The sequence below is a fragment of the Pelodiscus sinensis genome, chromosome 6 (assembly GCF_049634645.1).
Source record: "Pelodiscus sinensis isolate JC-2024 chromosome 6, ASM4963464v1, whole genome shotgun sequence".
Classification (NCBI taxonomy): Eukaryota; Metazoa; Chordata; order Testudines; family Trionychidae; genus Pelodiscus; species Pelodiscus sinensis.
Window position 1 is genome coordinate 55,080,494 of NC_134716.1, and position 20,904 is coordinate 55,101,397.

Consider the following 20,904-nt stretch of genomic DNA (forward strand, 5'->3'; position numbering starts at 1 on the left):
CTTTGAGGGTATTTTAAGTACATGTCCTGTAAGGGTTCAGAATTAGGCCAAAGTATGTAGAAAGTATAATTTCTACATTGTGATCAGTTTATTTCTGGTCTGTAAGGTATAGAGCAAGCTTACAATGAAATTACCTAACATTGTATAATAAATATTTTTACTCTTTCCATCACAAAGAGCTTCTTCAAGGATTATGAGGGGAATAGATTGCATATAAAATAAAAAGACAAAAAGAAACTATAAGCTTTCTATTTCTATATAAAGTTTATTTACAAATAAATGATTTAGTAATTTTTTGTATATAAAATAAACTGATTTTTGCAGATAAAATGTTTACTAGAAAAGATTTGAAATGAAATAATTTTGGCAAAACATTGATGTGTATATAAGAGTGTTCTTTCCATGTACACGAACAAAATGAATTATTGGACTGCCACATTTTCTCCTTCATAGGCTATTGTCATACGCATCATATATATAGTAGCCCAGTGTCTGAGAGTCTGTAACGAAATGCTGACTGTTCCCTCTAGGTGATGCTGTTGCCTGAAATGCTGGCTGTTCCCTCTGGGTGGCGCTGTTGCCCGAAATACTGGCTGTTTCCTCTGGGCGGCCCGTGCTGCATGGGGAGTGCGGGGCCCAAACGGCCACTTGTGTCGCTCGCTCCCCCGCGGCGGCCTGGCTGAGCGGCGCAGAAGTCAGCCGAGCTCCACGGCGGGAGGCGAAAGGGGGCAGGGCAGTGACATGTGGTGTGGCCCTGCCCCCTGGCCGTGAACGTCACCGCCCCCCTTTGCCTCCCGCCATGGCGTTTGGCTGATTTCTGCGCTGCTCAGCCAGGCCGCCGCGTGGGAGCAAGTGGCGCAAGTGACCGTTTGGGCTCCACATCCCTTATGCAGCATGGGCATGACCATTTGGCCATGCAGCATGGCCATTTGGGCTCCGCGGTCTCCTGAGTGAGAGGCAGGAGGGGGAAGAGAAGAGAAAGAGAGAGACAGAGAGAGAGGCAGGAGACGGAGGAGAGCTGAGGGGGGGGGAGGCAGTAGGAGCAGGAGAAGAGAGAGAGAGAGAGAGATGGAGCGAGAGACCGGAGGCTCAGGAGAGAAGACCGACATGGAGGAGAGACCTGAAAATCACATTTTATGATGGGCTAATCTGCTAGTTCAGTAAGAAAGTTGAGTACATAGTAAAGGAGTCATGCCCTAGATTGTTTTGATCATTTCCAAAATGAGCTTTGCCCCTAGCATTTGAGAGAGTGAGGGTATGTCTACCCTGCAGAGTTTTTCCAGAAAAACGACTGTTTTTCTGGAAAAACTACCCTTACTTCCACACTGCTATTGCGTTCTTTTGTCAGAAAATCAAAAAATGGAGGGGATTTCCGACAGCAGTAAACCTCTTTCTACAAGGAAGGAGCCTTTTTCTGAAAAAGCTTTTTCAGAAAAAGACGTGTGTGGATGCAATAGAGAGGTGTGTGGGGTTTTTTTTTTTTTTTGTTTGTTTTTTTTGTTTTTTAAAGAAGAGGCCTCCAGGAAAAAGCACAGGTGCCCTGGTGGCCACTCCATCAATAGTAATCACAACTGAAAGGCAAGATACCATCCAATCAATGTAGACGTTATCTTTTGAAAAAGCACATCACTTTTTCATTGTGCTTTTGCTGCATAGACGCTCTCTTTCGAAAAAAGATTTTCCAGAAGATCTCTTTGGGAAAAGCTTCTTCCAAAAGAAGCTTTCAGTCTAGATGTAGCCTTAGAGATCTTGTGCAAGTAAAGTTCTCATAGCTATTAATATAATATAATTAATATAATGTGTCACTCTGAAACTAGACACAAACATTTTAGAAACATTATTCATTTGCAATTGATCTTTTTTTCTTTTCTTGTTAGGCCAATATTGAAGTCCATTCCGCAGAGAATGGAGGATTTACTTGAGTAGTGACTTTGGGATTCCTTTCCTGGAGTGAAGATTTTCATTGCCTGAATGGACATAATGCTCCAGCTCTTGACCTATGTTTTTCAAAATAAGTTTGTTTAAAGGACATTTATTCTCTTTGCATGTTCTGAGACTTGAATGTGGATCAGTAATATTGTAGATTTTCTATAAGCTTTGCCTAATTATGTTTTTAGCTGCAATCAGCTCAGTCATAGCAAACCCAATGGATTTTCTGTGTTTCTTTAAAATGCAGGAAAATATTTTTCCGGTCTTTAGAAAAGTTGTGTGTTGGGTCAGCAGAAATATGGGATTGTTACATTATTTGCTTTTTTGTTTCCTGTTTCCTCTTCTAAAAGAAAGTTGAAAGATGAATTCCAAGCAAATATGGAAAATGCTGGACAGATCACAGCATTGTGCTGCTGAAAAAGGAATTAAATTGAGAAATGAGTTGATGGCATTAATGTAGAGGTCACTGGAAAAGTGCTGACATTAAAGTCGCCACTGCACTTGGCAGAGATCTAGTATCTTTGCTGGCAGTCTCAGCAGAGAGGCCAGTTACAAAGATTAGAGAGTTATCCTCCCCAGCATCACTTTTGAGGCAGATTGCTTGGATTGTTTGAAGAATCCTGCCATGCTACTGCCTATTAGGGATACAAAGGGTTAACCACTGCCTTACTGTTTTGCTTACTGGGGAAGCTTCCCCCCTGCAGCGAGAGTAGGGGGTGCTCCAGCCCAGCTGGGCCCACTGTGACATGCCAATTAGATGATTAAACATATAATTTAACCAGTTAACATTTTAAACGGGAGTTTACATCCCAACTGCCTTTGCTGTACCTCATATATGGATAAACAGAGGACTGTAGTCTCTAATAGTGTCGGTGTGCGCGCACCTGCACACACACACAGAGACACGCACATATATAATCAGCAAAAATGGTCAAAAGATCCATGGCATTCCTCACCCATGCCCCTCTCAGATGCTTTCAGTTTCTTTTCTGGGGAATAGACCCTTCCCCATCTATGCCTTTTTATTCTGCTTATCACACTAAGAAAGGGGGGCACAAAGGTAGTTTGAAGACACTTTGCCAGTTCCTCCAGTCCCGATGGTGTTTTGCACAGGGCCAGTCACCAGAGTAAAATAGAATAGCTTTCAGGCTGCCAACAAACTCTGGGAGTGGACCTTATACTTACAGTTGGCTGGGGCATGGGAACATCCTAGCCAAGCCCTCCTTCCTCTTGTTACACTCCCTCCATTAATCCCAGGGAGGAGAGGTGAAATAGCCAGGTCCACTGCTGGGGGAGGGAGAAAGGGGCTTATTTTCCCCAGGGCCTGGCAATTCCCAAGGGCCTGGGGCTCCCAACCACTGCTGCAGGAGCAATGGTGGCTGGAGACCTGAGCCCTTTAATTTGCTGCTGGAAAACCATGCAGTATGCTCTGGGAGACTCTCAGGGCTGACTAGGGGTAGAAGGGCAGCATGGTGTGTTGCAGGCAGCACAGAAGGCAGTCTGCCTCTACCTCCACCCCTTCTGCCTGAGGTCCCACCCCTTTTAGGAGTGTGGAACTACCCCACTGCACCTTGCCCAAGGAACCTGCAAGCCTGTCAGCCACCCCAGGAAATACAGGTTGAAACTCTCTTAACCAGGATTCTCTGGTCCAGCAACATCCATGATCTGGCAGGGGTGTTGCAGGACCAGAGTTGGAGGACCAGCAGCAAGGATCCGTGCTGGCCCACCCAGCGCATGGCAGCGGGGATGCCCAGCTGGGTTGGAAGACCCTGCGCATTGCTGCCCAGCACGTCTGGGAGCTGCAGTAGCTTGGTGGAACAGAGATCTGCAGCATGCAGCTTCCCGGTGAGTCCCAGAGCTCCATTGTGGCCAGTAGGCTGGGCCAGGGAGGCCAGTGGCAGGGGTCCAGAAATGACCTCCCTTGTTCTGGCAAAATCCCTCATCTGGGACCGCACAGATCCCCAGGGTCCCAGACAAGGGACATCCAATCTGTAGGTCTAATGCCACCCAAGAATTCCATACAATGCAGTGGAGATCCTGAAGGGGCTGATTCTGTTGGGTTTATGAAACTTTGCATTGCAGAGCAAGAACTGGCTTCAGGAAGTATGTAACAAGAGATAAAAAAAAACCTTCCCTCCTGGAGATGAAAGGGCTGCTGAGGTGCTTGATAGTTTTGGAAATTATTTTCAGCAAAGAATGCTAATACCTCTCCCAGTTCACATTAACTTTGGATATTCCCTTAGTAGTGGAACAATAATACTATTTCTTGTTGGCTTACATGGCACATTGTGCAGCCTGATAGCTTTGGGGAAGGGGAAAGGTAGTTAAAGCCCATCCGTCATTTCAGAGTACATAAAGACATCCAGTTCCTTACGTCTGATTTTTATAAATGCAACAGTATGTGCAAATACTCTAAGTATAGACATATTTTGTCACAGGATACGCACAACCAGCTTAATGGTATTGAAACTGAAGGTGAAAACTTATAGGTTTCTTTCTGCAGTTCAGGAAGTTTGTCTGATTGCTTAACAACATGCATTGGATTTTGTCATAAATTTCCCAGTAACCTCCCTGGCCACTTAATAAAACACTTTAGAGTAAGGTTTTTAAAAAAGCGCTCTCTGCTGTAATTCTGTTTTAGTGTATATTACTTCCTTCCCATGTTTAACTCTTTCACGGGTGTTCTTTTACTCTGATTCTGCTCTGGAATACAATAGCATTCCTTGAAATGTTGGCTGCAAGAAATATTTCTGGATCTGCCTATATCTTGTGCTGGCTCTTTGATCCTGAACCACTGAAGTCAACGGAAGTGTAGTCATTGACTGCAATAAGCATTATGCCCCTACCACAGACCATCATTATGGTGTGGAATAGGGCAAAACACACCTTCATCTACACTCACATACCCATCCTGTGGTAGATATTGCTGGCCAGCCTCTCCCTTTGCACCTAGCAGCACTTTGTCACCCGATTGGGGATGCTTCCTCCATGGTTGCAATGGATGGGGACAGTAAGTGCCTGTGTTTTTTGGTTCTGATCCAATCCCATTGAAGTCAATGGGTGTCTTTCTCATTGATGGTGGAAGCGTACTTTAGGTTGGGTGCTAAATACTTAGGCCAAGGTAAAATGGGCTAAGTAGCTTTGTCTTACAGTGTCATTTAAAATTGTGGGTTTATGGTAGGCTGCAAACGAGTTCTGTGTTTTTTCCGCTTTAATGGAGAACGGGCTTAATTCAGCATAATATACCCATGTCCTCCAAAGCCATATAAACTACATGAGCCCAAGGTGCTGGAACTGCTGCAGGCCGATTTATTTATTATTCCTAGGAAAAAGAGCAATCTGCTACAAAGGAACCAGCAAAGCTTCAGGAGAGGGAGTAATATTGCTGCTGATGTGAAGGGAGGTTACTGTGTTCTGCTAAACTTTATGCTCAGCCTACAGTTGGCTCCGCTAGCTGGCTCCTGCCCACTAAGACTACTAAGCCTTGTGACTCATCCTTCTTCTGACACCCCTCCACAAGCCACAGCGAGGAAGCTTTATAGTCCCTGTCAGAGCTTAGCTATTTAGTAATTTACATGCATCAGGGAAGCACAGCCCATCTACCATCAGTGAACTCATCATTATCTCTATTGATAGATGATGTATTTGGGTGCTTCTCTTCTGATTCCTGGGGTATTTTTCTCTAGAACAAAAGGTAAGCTTTACCTTTTATCTGTCTCTCTTCTATAGGACCACCCATTGCCACAGTACCTGAACTCCTTCTATGTAAAACCAGAGGCAACTGTGAAGTCCGAAGTGGATTTCATGGAGTGTTTTTTGCAGGCACTACGGAAACTTCCCTTTCAAGCCACTTGCAAATCCCTAGCATAGGTAGTAGGTCAGAGCGGGTGCTGGGGAGCATACCAGTGGCAGGGCTGTACTATTTAGTGCACTATGGCTCATAGTACAGCACAGAGATGCTTCAGTAATTGAGTCCCTCCAGCATCCTGAGAATCGCACAGGCTTAGGGGGTGAAAGGGTGGCTTAAAGTTACTTTATGGGCACCCCTGAATGTCAGTGGTGAGCTGCACCTCCCAGAGCACAGAAATGATGAGGTATGTCTTCCATTCTTATAATGGGCCTGCTAAAAATCACTGTATTCGGCCTATATTATAGTCAGTGGCTACTGTTAATTTTACCTAGGAGATGATCTGAACATGTTTCTACTACATCACTGTGATTTTACAGAGCCCCTGAGCTATGCCTTTTGCTTCCAAGAACGATTTTATTCCTTTAATGCATTGGCTGGAAGGTGTGTCCTGGGAGGGGGGTGCTTTACTTTGCCGGTTTCGGTTTACAGGACCGCTGGTGGACAATCAGTCTGTCTGGCAGGAAAGTGCGTCCACAAATATCACATGGAACTAACTGACTCTGGGCGCTGTTCCAGGCAGCCTCATTTAGAGAATCAAGATCATAGAAACCTTTGGCTGGAAAATTAAAAAAGAAAGCATCAGTTTTCATTCTGGAGAACCTTATTCAGCTCTTTATGGAAAATATTTTCAGGAAATACCTGTTGACTGAGCCTTTCAGTCTTAACCAAATCAGACTGCTTTCACAAGAAAAAAAATGCCTTGCTTACCGTCCCAAGGGTTGAATAAAGTGAGCTACAAACTCAATCATTCTATATTGTATTAAAGGAGAAAACATAGCACTAAGTGTTATGGTATGCATTCTTAACTAATTAATAACATCTTTGCATACACATTATTATAAGCAAATTTTGCTGTCCTGCTTAATGAATCTGTATTATCTGACCACAGGGATGAGAGGAAATGTTTGATATGTCTCATCTGTGCAATTCTGAGCAAAAGACCCAGTTATTCTCCAATTTAAGTCAATCAGAGTATTACCATTGACTTGAATAGGAGTGAAATTAGCCCAAAAACTCTTATAGACCAAGCCTGCAAGTTTTACTCAAGGAAAGCTTCCACTTAGGTCATTGAGACTGATCCTGCAGTCCTGGCCTACACACGTGTCACATCTTGTTCAACTTTTACTCACAGTAATTTCAGTGTGGAGTTTGCCTGCAGTAAGACTACAGGATCAGACTCCCAAGAGCTAGCTGAGGTGTATTTCAGCTACTTAATTTGAATCATAAAACCTTGTTTTCTGTCACCTTGAAATAAATGATTATTTAAACACATTTCCAAGCAGCACAGCTAGGTTGTTTAACAACTGGTTTAGTCTTTGCATCTAAATCCCATTTGAAGGGCAGGAGGAAAAAAGTAATATGGCTTAATTTCAAATGCATGGGTTTCAACCTAACCAGAAGTTATGATGGATAGTGGCTATAAGGGACTAAATACATTTTGTCTTCAAACTGTGAGCATCAGTCTATTTAGAAAAGGTCCCATGCATTTTTTAAATATTCTATGGTTTCTGTCACTGGCACTGTATGGATCTCTTCATTAAGAGCCTATGCAGTTTTAATATGATTCATATCCAACAGTTCACATAACCACAATAAGCCTTAGATCTCTTACTACGCCTGTTCCTAATGTTCTTTTTGTTAGATGAGCAACCAATTGGTGTTTCTTTCTTTGGCTGAGGCAAAAACTCCTTTCATTTGCAGGAAAAGAATGTGTATTTTCTGTACTTTGGAAAGCGTATTAAATAAAAAGAGAGAGACAAGGAAAGGAGGCGATTTTCTCCATACTGGCATGTGTGCTGCATTCAGAAAATAAAACAAAACAAAATACAAAAATCCAGTAATCAATCCAGTGGTTCTCTCTAGTCATACTTATTTTTAAAAATATGAAACTGAACAACATTTTATTTATACAGATCTCATTTCTGTACCTCTTTTGATTTAGAAAATTGATTGTTCCGTTTACTGAAAAGGATTACCCACCCCCACCTTTATAAAGTTCTGACACACATGGTGTATCTATGTAGTTAGGGAGTAGTGAGCATTTCCTGGATGAAAGGAATTGTCTTAGAAAAAAGGACTAAAAAGAAGATAATTTTCTTGGTAACAGGGCAGTGGGGAACACATAGTTTTTGCTCAAACACACAGCAGCTGATACTTAGGACCATATTGTTGAAGCTGTTAAGGGCCTCCACAGGAACTGTGGGCACACAGCACGGCACCTCTCAACACCTTAAAGAGCTGCACAGGAGTGAGGCAATATGTAGATTCATAGCTAGGTTTCACAGATTCACAGCTCTGTAGTGCTGTTTTCTTTAAGAGTAGATAACTTGCTTTCCTCCCACTTCTCAAGACATCTAGTGGCCAGGAATGATGCTGTTCTGCAAAACCTGGAAGACTATCCTTCTTTTACCCACACAGTGCTCCTCTGTCAGATCTAGTTCCTCTCCCCTCCCTCCCCGCATTTTCACTCCCATTATGTGGTAGTAAACGTAGCTATCATAAAAAGAGCTAATGAAATGAAAATGCTTTCTCAGAGCATGGCTTCACTGCAGAATTAATTCAGGTAATCGCCTCTCAGGTTCACCTAGCCTGGGTGAGAGCAGCTACACTGCAAAACTGTACTTGAGTTACTATGTTCTCACTGTTGCTCCACTCACCTGCATGCGTTTCTGAGAGTTCTGGAGGGTGTAACCTACGGTTCATTATGCTGTAATCAGCAGAGTCACTCTCCAGGGGAAAATGAGGAAGGCACTGGAGGATTACTAGCACTTGAATAAGTTAACCTATATTCTCACGGCTAACCAGCTCCAGTGAAAACAGAATCATGGCTGTAACCTCCACCTGGGCATGCCAGCAAACCCAGGCTGAAAGCATCACTGATCATTAGAAAGAGGGTTTCATGTGTGGACAGGAGGGAAGTTACAGGCAACACTCAAATAACAGTGAAAGCTAATATTGCTGTGAAGCAAAAAGCAAGGAATCAGATAGCAACTTCAAGATTAACAAATTTATTAGGGCATAAATATTCATGAGATACAACTCACTTCATCAGAAGCTTGAAGAAAGAGGTAGAGATATATAAATGAGAGTGTGACATCACAGCTAATTAAATCAGGGTGGATGTGGCTTGCCTCCAGCAGTGAGGAGAGGGTGACAGTATCTGATGGGGAAATTAAAAACTTCAAAAACAGACAGCAAAACAAAACTCCCAAGTTGGAATTCATATGCAAATTTGATACTGCCAGAAAGGGTCTGAATAGAGCAGTGGTTCCCAATCCTTTTTTTACACCAGGGACCAGCAAACCCATTAATAACCCTTTGGCAGACTGATAACATTTTATTTTCATAGTTGCATATTAATTATGCAACTAATGAATATGCAAATATGAAAATAAAATGTTACTGGTCTGCCAAAAGCCCCAAAGCCATTGCAAACTGCTGGCTTCAAGTCCCCCATTCCTCCACACTTTAGAGCCCCCCCAGTACCAGCCTCCTGTTTCAGGCCTCACAGCTTTGCGGCTCCAATCCCCGGTGGCAACTGCCACCTGCCATGCAGCTGCAGCCATGACCCCAGCAGCAGCCACCCCACAACGAAGCCCCATCTGCCACATAGCCCAACCCCCAGGAGAAGCTGGGGCTGGGAACATGGTACCAGCTCCAGTCCCGATACATGGGGTATTCTGCCCTGTGGGCTAAGCCGAGAGGCAGGGTTGCAGTGCTATTTTTAGTACTGCAGTCCAGCCCCAGAAGCTGCTGGCCCAGCTGCTCCGGGGGGCAGAGCAACGCAGAGAGGGTGGGAGCTAGGAGTGGAGCAGCTCCACTGAGGGGGTGGGTGGTGGAACCCTGACCCAAACCCCAAGAGTTCCCATAGCCCAGCAACGGGCCACAGCCTGGTGGTTGGAAACTGCTGGAATAGAGACATGGAAAGGTTCTCTTATTTCAATAAGTAATTTCCCACAGGTATTTCCACCTTCTATCACTGTTGGAGGTGAGCCATGTCCACCCTGATTTAATTAGCACTGATGTTACAGAGATAGGAGTGTATCTCTGCCTTTCTTTCTCTTCAAGCATCTGAGTAAGTGAGTTGTATCTCACAAAAAGCTTATGCTATAATACATTTGTTAGTCTCTAAAGTGCCACCAGACTCCTTACTGTTTTTGCTGAAACAGACTAGCATAGCTACCTCTCTGAAATCTGCCATGAAGATGTACCCACAGAGTAAATATATGGGTCCAATCCTGCAAGGCATTGATTTGGAGAAGTGAAGTGAGGAAAGTCCACACCTTATAGAATTGAGCCCAAAATTACAATGATTGAGTAACTGAGCAGAGATAAACATTTATTTTATATCATAGATAGTATTTTCCACTGCAGTTAGACTTCTATGCATCACAAATAAACATCCCAGTGTGTTAAGCTATTAGGGTTTAGAGACTGTAGAAAGATTGTATCAACTTTCTAGTAGGGTAGGGTTAAAACTCCACTATCCCAGAACCCATTTTGTGATCACCATTGGCAAATGTTAGTTTTTTTCTTAATAGCCAACATTATAGGTGTAAAACCTGGCTGAGGTACCAGTCCTCAAGCTGTTCTTGCCTGTGGATATTCTGTTCTGATGAATGCACATGTGAATGTAACACTAAGTGTCCCAATGTATTCACATCCTACATACTGTAGTAATGCCCTTTGTACAAAATATGCCTTGTGAGGTATCATTTGAAAACTGACTGATCATTTATATTCCTGTGGTGTCCAGTGGGTACTAAAAAGTTATGGAAATATGGTTAGAATTATGACTAAAGAATGTTTAAATCAAATCTGCCAGGAAGAGTTGATAAACAGGTCTATCCTAAACAAAGAAAAGTGCATTTGCCTTGGTTTACATACAAGCAGTAAACAGGATCATCAAGACAGCAGGGGGAAGAGAGGGCAGGAAACCAAACAATTTGCATTTTAGTAAACACAAGTGGGGGAAGAAAGAACATGTAGTTCTTTCTTTCCCCCACCAGATTCTATGTTGCCTTCCTCACAGCTTGAATAAGTTTTACTCTGATAGGTAACTCTCAGAAAAAAATAATTTCAGAGGTTTATTGGCCTATAAAGACAAGTAGTGAACCCCAAATGATAAGCAATTGAATCAACTGATTGTATACAATATTACTGTATTACTACAATGTATAGAGCAAGGTCTTTTCTCAAAGCTAATTACACACTCATGATTTATATGATTGTGAAATGTCTGTTTTAACACTATACGAGGAATTACAGAGACTCACTCAAAATCTGTGCCCAAACAGGGAAAAACAAATTCCTTTCCAGAGAGGAGAGAAGGCAACACCTGTCTCTGATGTATACTTGTTGGAAAACACTTTAACCTGCCCTGGCACTCATTAATGGATCTCCAAGTCATTGCCTTGTTTCAGGCCAATTCCACAAGTCAAATACACAGGGAAGGGTTGGAACTTAACTTCATTTATAAGTTTGATTCTTATCAGAATGGACTGAACAGAGACATTGGCTGGCTTGCCCACTACCTTCCATATCCTAATGACTTAACACACCAACCAAACAATGGATGTGCTAATTGTTCTTATCAGCCTCTTGTAACTGCTTTAACAATCTATTCACTGTCTTTTTTCTCCTTTTTTCCCTTCTCCTTCTCCCCTTTCCCTTTTTTATTCTTGGATCTGGACTTTTAATACTTCTGTCATCTGATGAAGTGGGTTTTGCCCACAAAAGCTCATGATATCATCGACATGTTTTGTTAGTCTTTAAGGTGCTACTAGACTATTTGTTGTTTTTAAGTTTTTCCTATGTAAGTAAGCAAGGTGAAATCAAAACATCACAAGTTTGTGATGTGTCATGTTCCCCATGTAACCGAAGGGGATACTGTAGGTCACAGGGGCCAGTTAAGCTGCAAACTGGAGGATATGTAGACTGAGAGGAAAGCCATAATAAAGGGAAATTTATCTGTTCAGGAAAGGTAGAGCTTTTATAAAGCTGAGGGAGTTGGTAGTAGAAAGGAGGCTGCAGGGAGAAGAGCTGTAGAGATCCAAAATCAACCTTAAGGGCATATTAGAGAAGTATTGAAATGGTAAAGAGGGCCACTGTAGATAGTTATCAAAGCCATGTTAGAGTAAATTATTTGAAATGTAAACCTGTATTGTTAGAGAGTTAAAGAAGATACTAATTGTATTTGTCTGTGTTTACTTTTATCTTGTTAGACATGAACAATGTAACCATATTAGCTTGCGGACAATAAACAGCTGTTCCTGTCTTACTTTATTCTATGGATTCAGAGATCAAAGGGAACACTGACATTAAGAAATAGTAACAACAAAATGAAAGTTGTGATGTAACATCATTCTCTTTATGTCTCTTTGAAGTTTGTCACATAACTACCTATGAATTGCTTGAATGCATAATTACCTTATGCTAATGAATGCAGCTACTTGCCCCTCTGTGTCTAGTAAATAGAGATTTATTTCAAAGCACTGATGCCCAGGGGCAGATGACAGTTTTGCGGGGCCCCGAGCAGCGTAAGTCCGTGGGGCCCCCCCTTTGCCACGGCACATGCGCAGCGGCACCACGGCGCATGCGTGGGGCTTTTTGAAGCGCGGGGCCCGGGGTGGCTGCCCCGTTCGCCCTGCCCTATATCCGCCCCTGCTGATGCCTATTGCCTATTCTTCATTCAAGGAATGTCTGCAGCATTATCTGCTGTTAAAAGGCTATCCTAGCCTGCTAGAGGACTGTAAAAGAGCTTTAGGGTTGATCCTTGCCATCCCAGTTCTGCTTAAATTTTGTCAGGGGATACTCAAGCCAAACACTGAGCTCTCCAGGTACCCTGGATTGTCCCTGCGCATTTTTATGGAAGAATTGAGGCAACCTCCATACATATACTGCCTATTGTTAAACTGATTCTGGAATGCGTTTTTGCAAATCAGCAGCTCACCATCTTTGCTATGAAACTGGCCCAAGAACTTTATTAATATCTGTATTTATAATCTTTCAATTGCAGCAACTCTTCTTTACTTTTAAACTAATCTAAAATGTATGTAATAAGAATTGGCCATAAGTGTATATTTGGGTTAAATCTGATATAGTCATTGACCTCATGGTTATGTGTCTGATCTCTTGGGATTAGTAGAACTCTATATATGGTGAATAAGATTTTTTTAAAGCAGACCTTACCATGTTTGACTTGGCTGTCTAGCTGCGAGCTAAAGGCTAGATTGCTTAAGGGGAACTGCATTATAGCTTTTTGGTAAATAGTAAGGTGTTACATAAATTGTTTTGTGACTAGTTTGGTGACTATAATAAGACTAAACCATCAGTTTGGGGGACTGGCCCTATTCTTTGCAGTTTGTCCTAACTGAAAATTCTCAGTGTGGCCCCTCCATTGATCAGTCGCACCTTCACTGGTCTGATTTCACCTCAAACCCTATAGCAATTGAACTTACTTTTATTGCTTTTGGATGAGCTGTCTTGATTAGAAAAGTAATCCCAGTGAAGGGCTTACTAAGGAAGTAGATGTCTAGTTTTAGATTCAGAAGAGATTGACACAATGTCCTGTTACATAAGAGGCACAGAGCACCCTTAACTGACACTGATTTGACAAAAGCAAAAATAGACTGCTTAAAACAAATTAAACTGTATCATGAATAGATTGTTTGTTTCATGTAGATCACTTAGCTGTCTTTAAAACTTACATTCGTCTTTTTTTTTTTTTTTTTTTTTTGGTTCACAGTTTACCTTGTAAGGATCTGACTTCTGGCTTTTTAGGTTCAGGTCTTCGTAAATGTTTGGGTAGCATGTCATTCTCATTATGCCATTTTTTCAGACATTGTGGTTCATGGATGCTAATAGATTTAGTTCCAAACTCACGGCCACATATGTAACAAACAACGGTGGGTGGCCGTCTGATCGCTGGTGGCTGCAAACAACAATTACAGTAAAGAAGCATTATTGTTTTCAGAATTCATTTTAGAGAGTAGTATGGAAAATTATATTGGATCTGATCCAAAGTTAATGAAAACCAATGGGAGTCTTTCTATTGTCTTCAGTGGGCTTTGGTTCAGGCCCTAAGAGCCCATAAAGAGCCCTCCTTTCTTAAATGGCCACTTGAGCTGAGAGGTTGAAAATTCACGGATGTTAGTCCATTATTCTATGACTGACTGGTTAGTACATCAAAAGTAAGCACGTGACTAAACAGAAAAAGAGTAGTTTGACTCAGGAGAAAATAAGATCCCTCTAGTGATATAGGGGAGGAACACAAAAGGGTCTACATTGTAGTACATAGCTTTTTCTTTTTAAAAATGTTTTCCCGGAGAAATGATGTGCCCAGATCCACCACACTTTCATTCTGAAGTGACTGACTGTCATTACCATTGGATGGAGACCAGATGAGTGAAGTAATACTTCTTAATGGACCAACTTCTGTTGGTGGAAGGCAGAAGCCTTCAGACTACACAGAACTACCACGTTGCAAAAACTTGTCTGTAGATGGCTGCTTGGTGGCTTACGTGACAATGAGTCAGCAAGTCTCTTTGGGTGATGGTGAGTTTTAAAGCCGCTGGTATTTAATTTTCATTTCTATTCCCCCTTAAACTCTCCTGCCCAAATGTCACATCTGGAATGATCATTGTATGGAAGTAAAATATTTTTGGAAATCATCAGATCCCAGTCAAGGAATTTTCCAAGACAGACTAGTCACAGGACAGTGACTAAACAGTCTGCTACTTACTGTTCAAGGTTTTGTTTTTCACTTGTAAAAAAAGTGATCATATTAATGGCCAGTGTCATGAGGAAATATGCCCTCATAAAAATAGCTACAAATTCCTGAAAAAGTTGTTCAGACTTTCTTCCCATGAGTGTTCTTTTTTTACACTGCTCTGACCATGTATTAATTCCAGCTGAGAAATATGGTTTATATATGTGGTAATGAAAACATATTTAATTATTGAACTCAAAGGCTATACATTTGTAGCAATGAACAAAATATGTAATTTATTTTTCCCAGCCTGTTTGTAGAACATGGTGCTAACTTTAGTGGTATATTTTTGGTTTGTTATGGTGTGTTCAGTATGACTGAATTGCAAACTTCTCCTAAGAGCATAATGATTTATCATCTAGGACTAGAAGAGACAATAATTCCCATTCATAAAATTATCTACCTAACTGAATGTCAGGAGACCAGAATTCTGACCAGCACTGCTCACATATGAACAACAGAGCAGATGAAGACGTATAAAAGATTAAAAGCACAATCAGACTCCAGTAAAGCAGAGTTTTTTCATCCATCCCAACCCATCCGACAGTTAAGGACATTAGCGTAAGGGATGGAAGTCTCTTTTATGAATCTTACTAGTATCAGATTGTCTCTTTGTCACACCCTCTCATAATGACCTCAGTCAGGGATTGGCCATAATGACAGAAATGTTATAGAAAAGAAGCCAGAACTGACTCCTATATTTATCTAGTTGAGTGTAGTGTAGTGTTTGACGGCATAGATAAATACATGTGTAACCATATGGGAATTATCTGAGTTTTCCATTTCACTCTAAAACTTCTGACTCCTTAAAACTCAGAAGTGAAGGGCTCAATGCTTATGTGGAGAGGGGAACCTCCACACCTACCATGCTGATATTTCTTAGTAAAACTAATTCAAATATTTTGTTAATTTGTATCTACCCTTTTGTATTTCCTCCTCTTGTTTTTGTGAACTACCTTCTATCAGTGTCCAAATTGGCTCCTATTGAAATTAATGGAAAGTCTGTCATTGACTTCAACGAGAGCAGATACAGGTTCATGTTGTTTGGAAATCTATGCTATTTGAAAAAGTTCTAATTCTCTGAACCGATTACACTGTTCACCTGATTTTACACAAAACTATGTAAAGATTTTGCTTGTGTACAGCAAGTTTTCAAGACTGGCTCTGTGTTAAGATGCATAAAAAGAGGAGACTAACATTTTTATTTTGTGGGTAAGGCATTACAATAGGAAATAGACAGCAGATGGCAGCACCAGATGCTAGAGATCCAGCTGTAAGGATTCTAGGATTAAAGTCGTCACCATCTGTTGCCAAAGAAAGAAGAAAAAAAACATTTGTAGCACTTAATTAATGTCAATCTGCATAGGAAGTAGCAACCAGGTTTTTTTTTCTAAGAGTAGTGCATTCTCTTTAGTACAGGACTGGATTTAAAGAATATAATTACGTGACTTGCAGTATCTAATGAATCACTATAATCCAATGAAGTCCAAGAAGAAGGATTTCTGAATGGATATAATTCCTGAAAGTCAATTAAGCATACCTTATTGTGTGGTTTATACACAATCAGATTTGATTAATACAGAGTCCATAGTTTCTATTAAAATTCATACTTCGGTTTAAAAAAGAAACTTTGGGCTAACAAACCAGTAATACATTAACTAGCTATCTCCACAACTGGCCAAATGATTTGATTGAGGATTAGAAGAAAATCAGAGCTAACAAAAACAATGGTCCAGATCCTTTGATCCCTGTGGTTGCTTTGGTGGCAAAAGGAAGCCCTAGAGCTGCTTTAACCAGCTGATTCAGGATTTCCCCATGTGGTAGAACCCCCAAGTGGCACAGAATTTGTATAGCTCTCTCTGCCTCACCCTATGATCCAACTACCTTCCTTCATTTCAGTGGCCCTCAGATGCCATAACAGCTCCGTTAGAACTAGGGATGTTAAATATCGGTTAATTCAATAGTCGATTAACCTCATGAATTCTTATCAGTTATTTGACTATTCTATAGTCCCCAGGGGCAAGGCCAAGCAGCCAGTGTACTCTGGCCTCACTCCGGAGTAGCCCCCCACCCACTCTGTGCTACTGCCTCCGTATCAGAGGCAGCAGTGCGAGGTGCCAAGCGGGAAGCTGGTCTGCAAGCGGAGCCAATTTAAAAACCAGCCCCTGTTCAGGGTGGGGATGGGGGGTTGAGCTCCTGGACCCATCAGAAGCCGGAACTGAGATGGGCTGCTTGTCCACCTGGCTCCTAACACATTTTAAATGCAGAGCCACAGTGGGGGTAGGCCTGGACCCAGTACAAGCCAGAACTGAGCTGGGCTGCTGGCCAGCCTTCTAAAAAATGTACTGGCAGGTGGAAGGGGAAAATTAGAGCAGCCCATGAGATTCCTCTCACCAGTTCTGCCCTGGAACTGGGATTTGTAGGTTTATGCACATAGGTGTGTAAAAACACTATACAGCCACCTTTGCCTTTCCCCTCAAGCTGAGCCAAACATAGCTTGGCTACAACCCTGGATGTGGGCCAGTGAGTTCATTTTCTATATTCAGAGTAGAGAATGGGACTTGGAGTTTTGATGGTCTTTGATGATAGATGCTGAGGTAGAGAGGCTCTCATGTATATATAATTACAAAGTAGTCATAAAAGGCCTTGGTTCAGCAAGGTTTTAAACATGTGTTTAACTGACTTGCTGATTCTGGAATGAAATGCCATTTGGATAAACATAAATAGATGCTCTAGGATTATTTCCTCCACCAAGAAGTCTGCTATTAATGTTTTGTGATCTCTCTCCTGTCCATCAAATGACATGCTCTGAAGTAATATTCCTTCAGATGAACAGGACTGGCATGTAGCTCTTTCTACTTTGCATCAGCCAAGCATGATTGCTTGTTGTACTTTCTGACCTACTCCTGTCACCAGTCCAGCACTTTCCTTCTATATAACAAAGCTGTTTGCTATAACTTAATTAGCCATTATTTATTTTTAATAGAATATTACACATTAGTAAACCCTTGTGTAGCTGACAAAGTGAACAATATTTGTAAATATTTGCTGGAAAAAAACAGTGAAAATTAAGCTCCACCGATGTTTCTTGTGTGGTCTTTACGCTGCTCAGAGGATTGGGTTGATGTTCCCATTATGATTCTCTCTCTCTCTCTTTCCACTATTATCTCTGCTTTTAAAGTGCAGGTCTACACAAAAAAGAGGATCTGAAAATGTAAAAATGCAGTGTGTGGTTCCTTGAAGAACTTCCATACTAGATATGTTCAGTTTACCCGTGATGGGATTTATTTTCTAGTGGCTAGCGCTGAGAACTCAGTTTCAGACCTAGAAATCAAGGTAGAGTCTTTCCTCTTGTGCATCATCACAAATATTAGGGCTCCCTGGGACAAATTACACTGTCAGTCATAGGCTATATTGCCTTTGTTAGTGGAATAAATAGGTGTAACTGACTGGAATTAAGTAAACAAGCCTGGTGATGAAACATAAGAAATAATAGAATCCAGATCACATCATCTTGGATGTACTGGCTGTGCAGTATGAAGAGGAGTAAAAAACAATTGTAACATATTTTTGCCAATCTAGTCAGCAGATGTGACTGAATGTACACCACACATCTGTTGAGTAAGAGGATAACAGTTTTACAAAGTCACTTTTCCTGTAGAATCTTTTCTGTGCATGACTATAGTTATGGACTTGTAGTTTTAAAAAAAAATATTTTCTCAATGTTTCTTTAGTAAACATGAAATTATATACAGAGAGCAACTAACTCCTCCCTTCACTCATATAGATTATGATATTATTTAATTGTATAATTGCACTTACATAATGATAAAATGTAATTGCTTGATAATACAATGTAACAATACAAGGTTAATGCATTTTTCTAACACTATAGATTCTCTCTTTCTCTCTCTCTCTCTCTCTCTCTCTCTCTCTCTCTCATATTTTACATTACTTCATATATCCTATGCCTGTGAACATGTGGTAAAGAACCTATTGTAATACTTAGATAAAGGGAATTAGGCCCATCTATCTTCTATGCTTATATAGCTGCTAGTAGTATCTGAGTGACTTTCAATCTTTAATTTATTTGTCCTCACAGCACTCGTGTGAGTTTGAGAAGTATTATTATAGCCTCCTTCACACATACACTGTTTTAAACAGATGGGGAAACTGAGACTCAGAGATAATAAGGCCCAGATTTGTAAAGGTATTTAGATATTATCCCACTCAGCACCACAATGCCTAAGTAACTTTGTTGCCTAAGTTCTATTGTCAAAAGTGACTAAAATGGGACTTAGGCACTGCAATGTTGCTGAGCAGGGCAACAACTAAATATGTCTAAAAATTGGTGCCTATGTGACTTGATATCTTAGGAAATCTGTGGCAGAATAAGGGCATGAATGTGGGGCTCCCAATTGCTAGGTTCATGTGCTAACCACTAGATGCATGTTCCTTTTGTATAGGAATGTGACTCTTAAAATCAAATGAAGTTGGATGCTCAGCACTTCTAAAAATCAAGCTGCACATTTGGGCACCTAATTATGGAACTAGTTGCTTAACTTTAAACGTTTTTTCTAAAATCTAGGTCAAAATAAAGTACCATTCCAAAGCTGGTACAGAAACAAAAAAAATATAGGCTATTTTTTTTTAATGTTCATGTAGCTTCTTACATATAGAACAGGTCCCATTAATCTGGGCTCCTTCATCAAATTAAGTGGAAAAACTATGTAGTCTGTTGACTTATTTTCATTGTATTCTGAGTTGCTGACTTTGAGCATGCAAACCCCAATGATTTTATTCATGGATAAGTATAACATTTAAAAAAATCTAAATCTCTGGAATGATTAACGCATAAGGAAACATCATGGTTTGTGTTAATTAAATACAAACATCTGAGGTCTGTTAAACCATACTAGGAAAATGTAAAGTCTGCTTAAGCAGCTTGACATAATCTTTTAATGACCTATAGCACAAAATGGCCTCTTCTGAGGATACATGTCCTCCAGGAACATGAGAAATTATAACTCAAATTTCTCCTTTCAACAAGAAAGATCAAAGAAACAGGGATAAATAGGATTAGAAAAATTTATGCTTCCCTTCTGAATGCATTATCCACCCTTGCTCAACTGGGAAGAGTGTGTGTGGTGCAAAAAAACATATTTGAAAGTAGGCCTTGAAATTTAAGATTTAGTGAAAGTTCACTCATCTCTAGACTCTGGGGTATCTATATCAAAACAATCACGTCTCGGTCAGAGCCCATATGCATAATAATTTACCTTGTCTGGTATGGCTGGAGCAGCCCCACTTTTTTGTTGACCTTTACTAGATTGATCAGTACGTGCTGCAGATACTAGCCCAAAGTTAGGGCCTTTAACAGATTTAGGTGGGTTAATGTTTGAAGGGCCGAGGCCACCATCCTTTGGTCTGCAACTCCTTTGGTGCACTGGGAGGCGATCAGGAAGGAAAGTGCGGCCACAGTTTTCACAGGGCAAGAGCTGAGCTTGAGCACTCTGATAAGCTACCTCATTCATAGCTTTAGTATCATAGGAGCCACCAATAAGGGACTGAGGTTTAGAAGGCTCTGCTCTTCTGAGATGCTTTGGTAATTTGCCATTTTCAATATGCCACTTCTCTAGGCATTGGGGTTCGTGTATGGCAAGGGATTGTGACCCAAATTCTCTGCCACAGATATAGCACACTTTAAAGCCAGGTCTTTTTGGTGGAATGACTGGTCGAGTCAACTGACTCTGAGACATGTTTGCAGCATTTGACCGTTTTGATATTGTTACAGTGCCTGGTCTCCTTTTCCCAGGACTTGCTTTTACTATGGAATCTAAACTCACTGTTTCTGGCAAAGCTGTGGGAAGATCTGACACACTGGATGTTGCAATCTGTTTTGAAGGCAGGATGGTAGAGAGATTAGCAGGGGCCTTTCCAGTACTTGGCAGAGTTTTATTATGCTTGCTCAAACTCTTTTTCTTTACAGTTGTTTCCATGAAGAATACAATGTTCCATGAATGTTCTCTCTACTTTACTTTACTTGAGGTGGCCTTTTTTTCAATGTGATGCTCATTTTTGTTGACTTTGCTTCTCAGGGCAGAAGTTACCAGCGTGTTTTAAGGGCTGCATTGAGTTGAGGCGTATTTGCAGCAATCCGACAGTGAAGTTTCAGTGTCAAGGGTTTGGATTTTTTTTTTTTGCAGTTTTTTCGTTTGCCTTTTTGTTTCTTTGTTTTTTTTATCCTGAAACAAATTATATAAAAAGAAATTTTAATAAACTCTATCTCTTGTAA

The 20,904-nt window shown here is 41.0% G+C and overlaps 1 protein-coding gene across 5 annotated transcripts in view; it reads right to left on the bottom strand.

The window, feature by feature from the left end:
* Window positions 1–263: 263 nt before the first annotated feature.
* The window catches only part of ZNF475 (zinc finger protein 475), a 33,212-nt gene continuing 12,571 nt past the window's right edge, over window positions 264–20,904 (bottom strand). For 2 of the 5 annotated variants that reach the window (XM_014576440.3, XM_025187653.2), the window contains 3 exons: window positions 19,889–20,854; window positions 13,592–13,772; window positions 824–6,395 (listed from right to left, as the gene is read on the bottom strand). In XM_014576440.3, coding sequence (XP_014431926.1) covers window positions 6,244–6,395; window positions 13,592–13,772; window positions 19,889–20,608 — 1,053 coding nt within the window. In that variant the 5' untranslated portion in view covers window positions 20,609–20,854 and the 3' untranslated portion in view covers window positions 824–6,243. Of the gene's footprint in view, window positions 6,396–13,591; window positions 13,773–15,806; window positions 15,914–19,888; window positions 20,855–20,904 lie in introns of those variants that run through there. The other 3 variants (XM_075931954.1, XM_075931953.1, XM_075931952.1) reach the window with 3 other exon arrangements.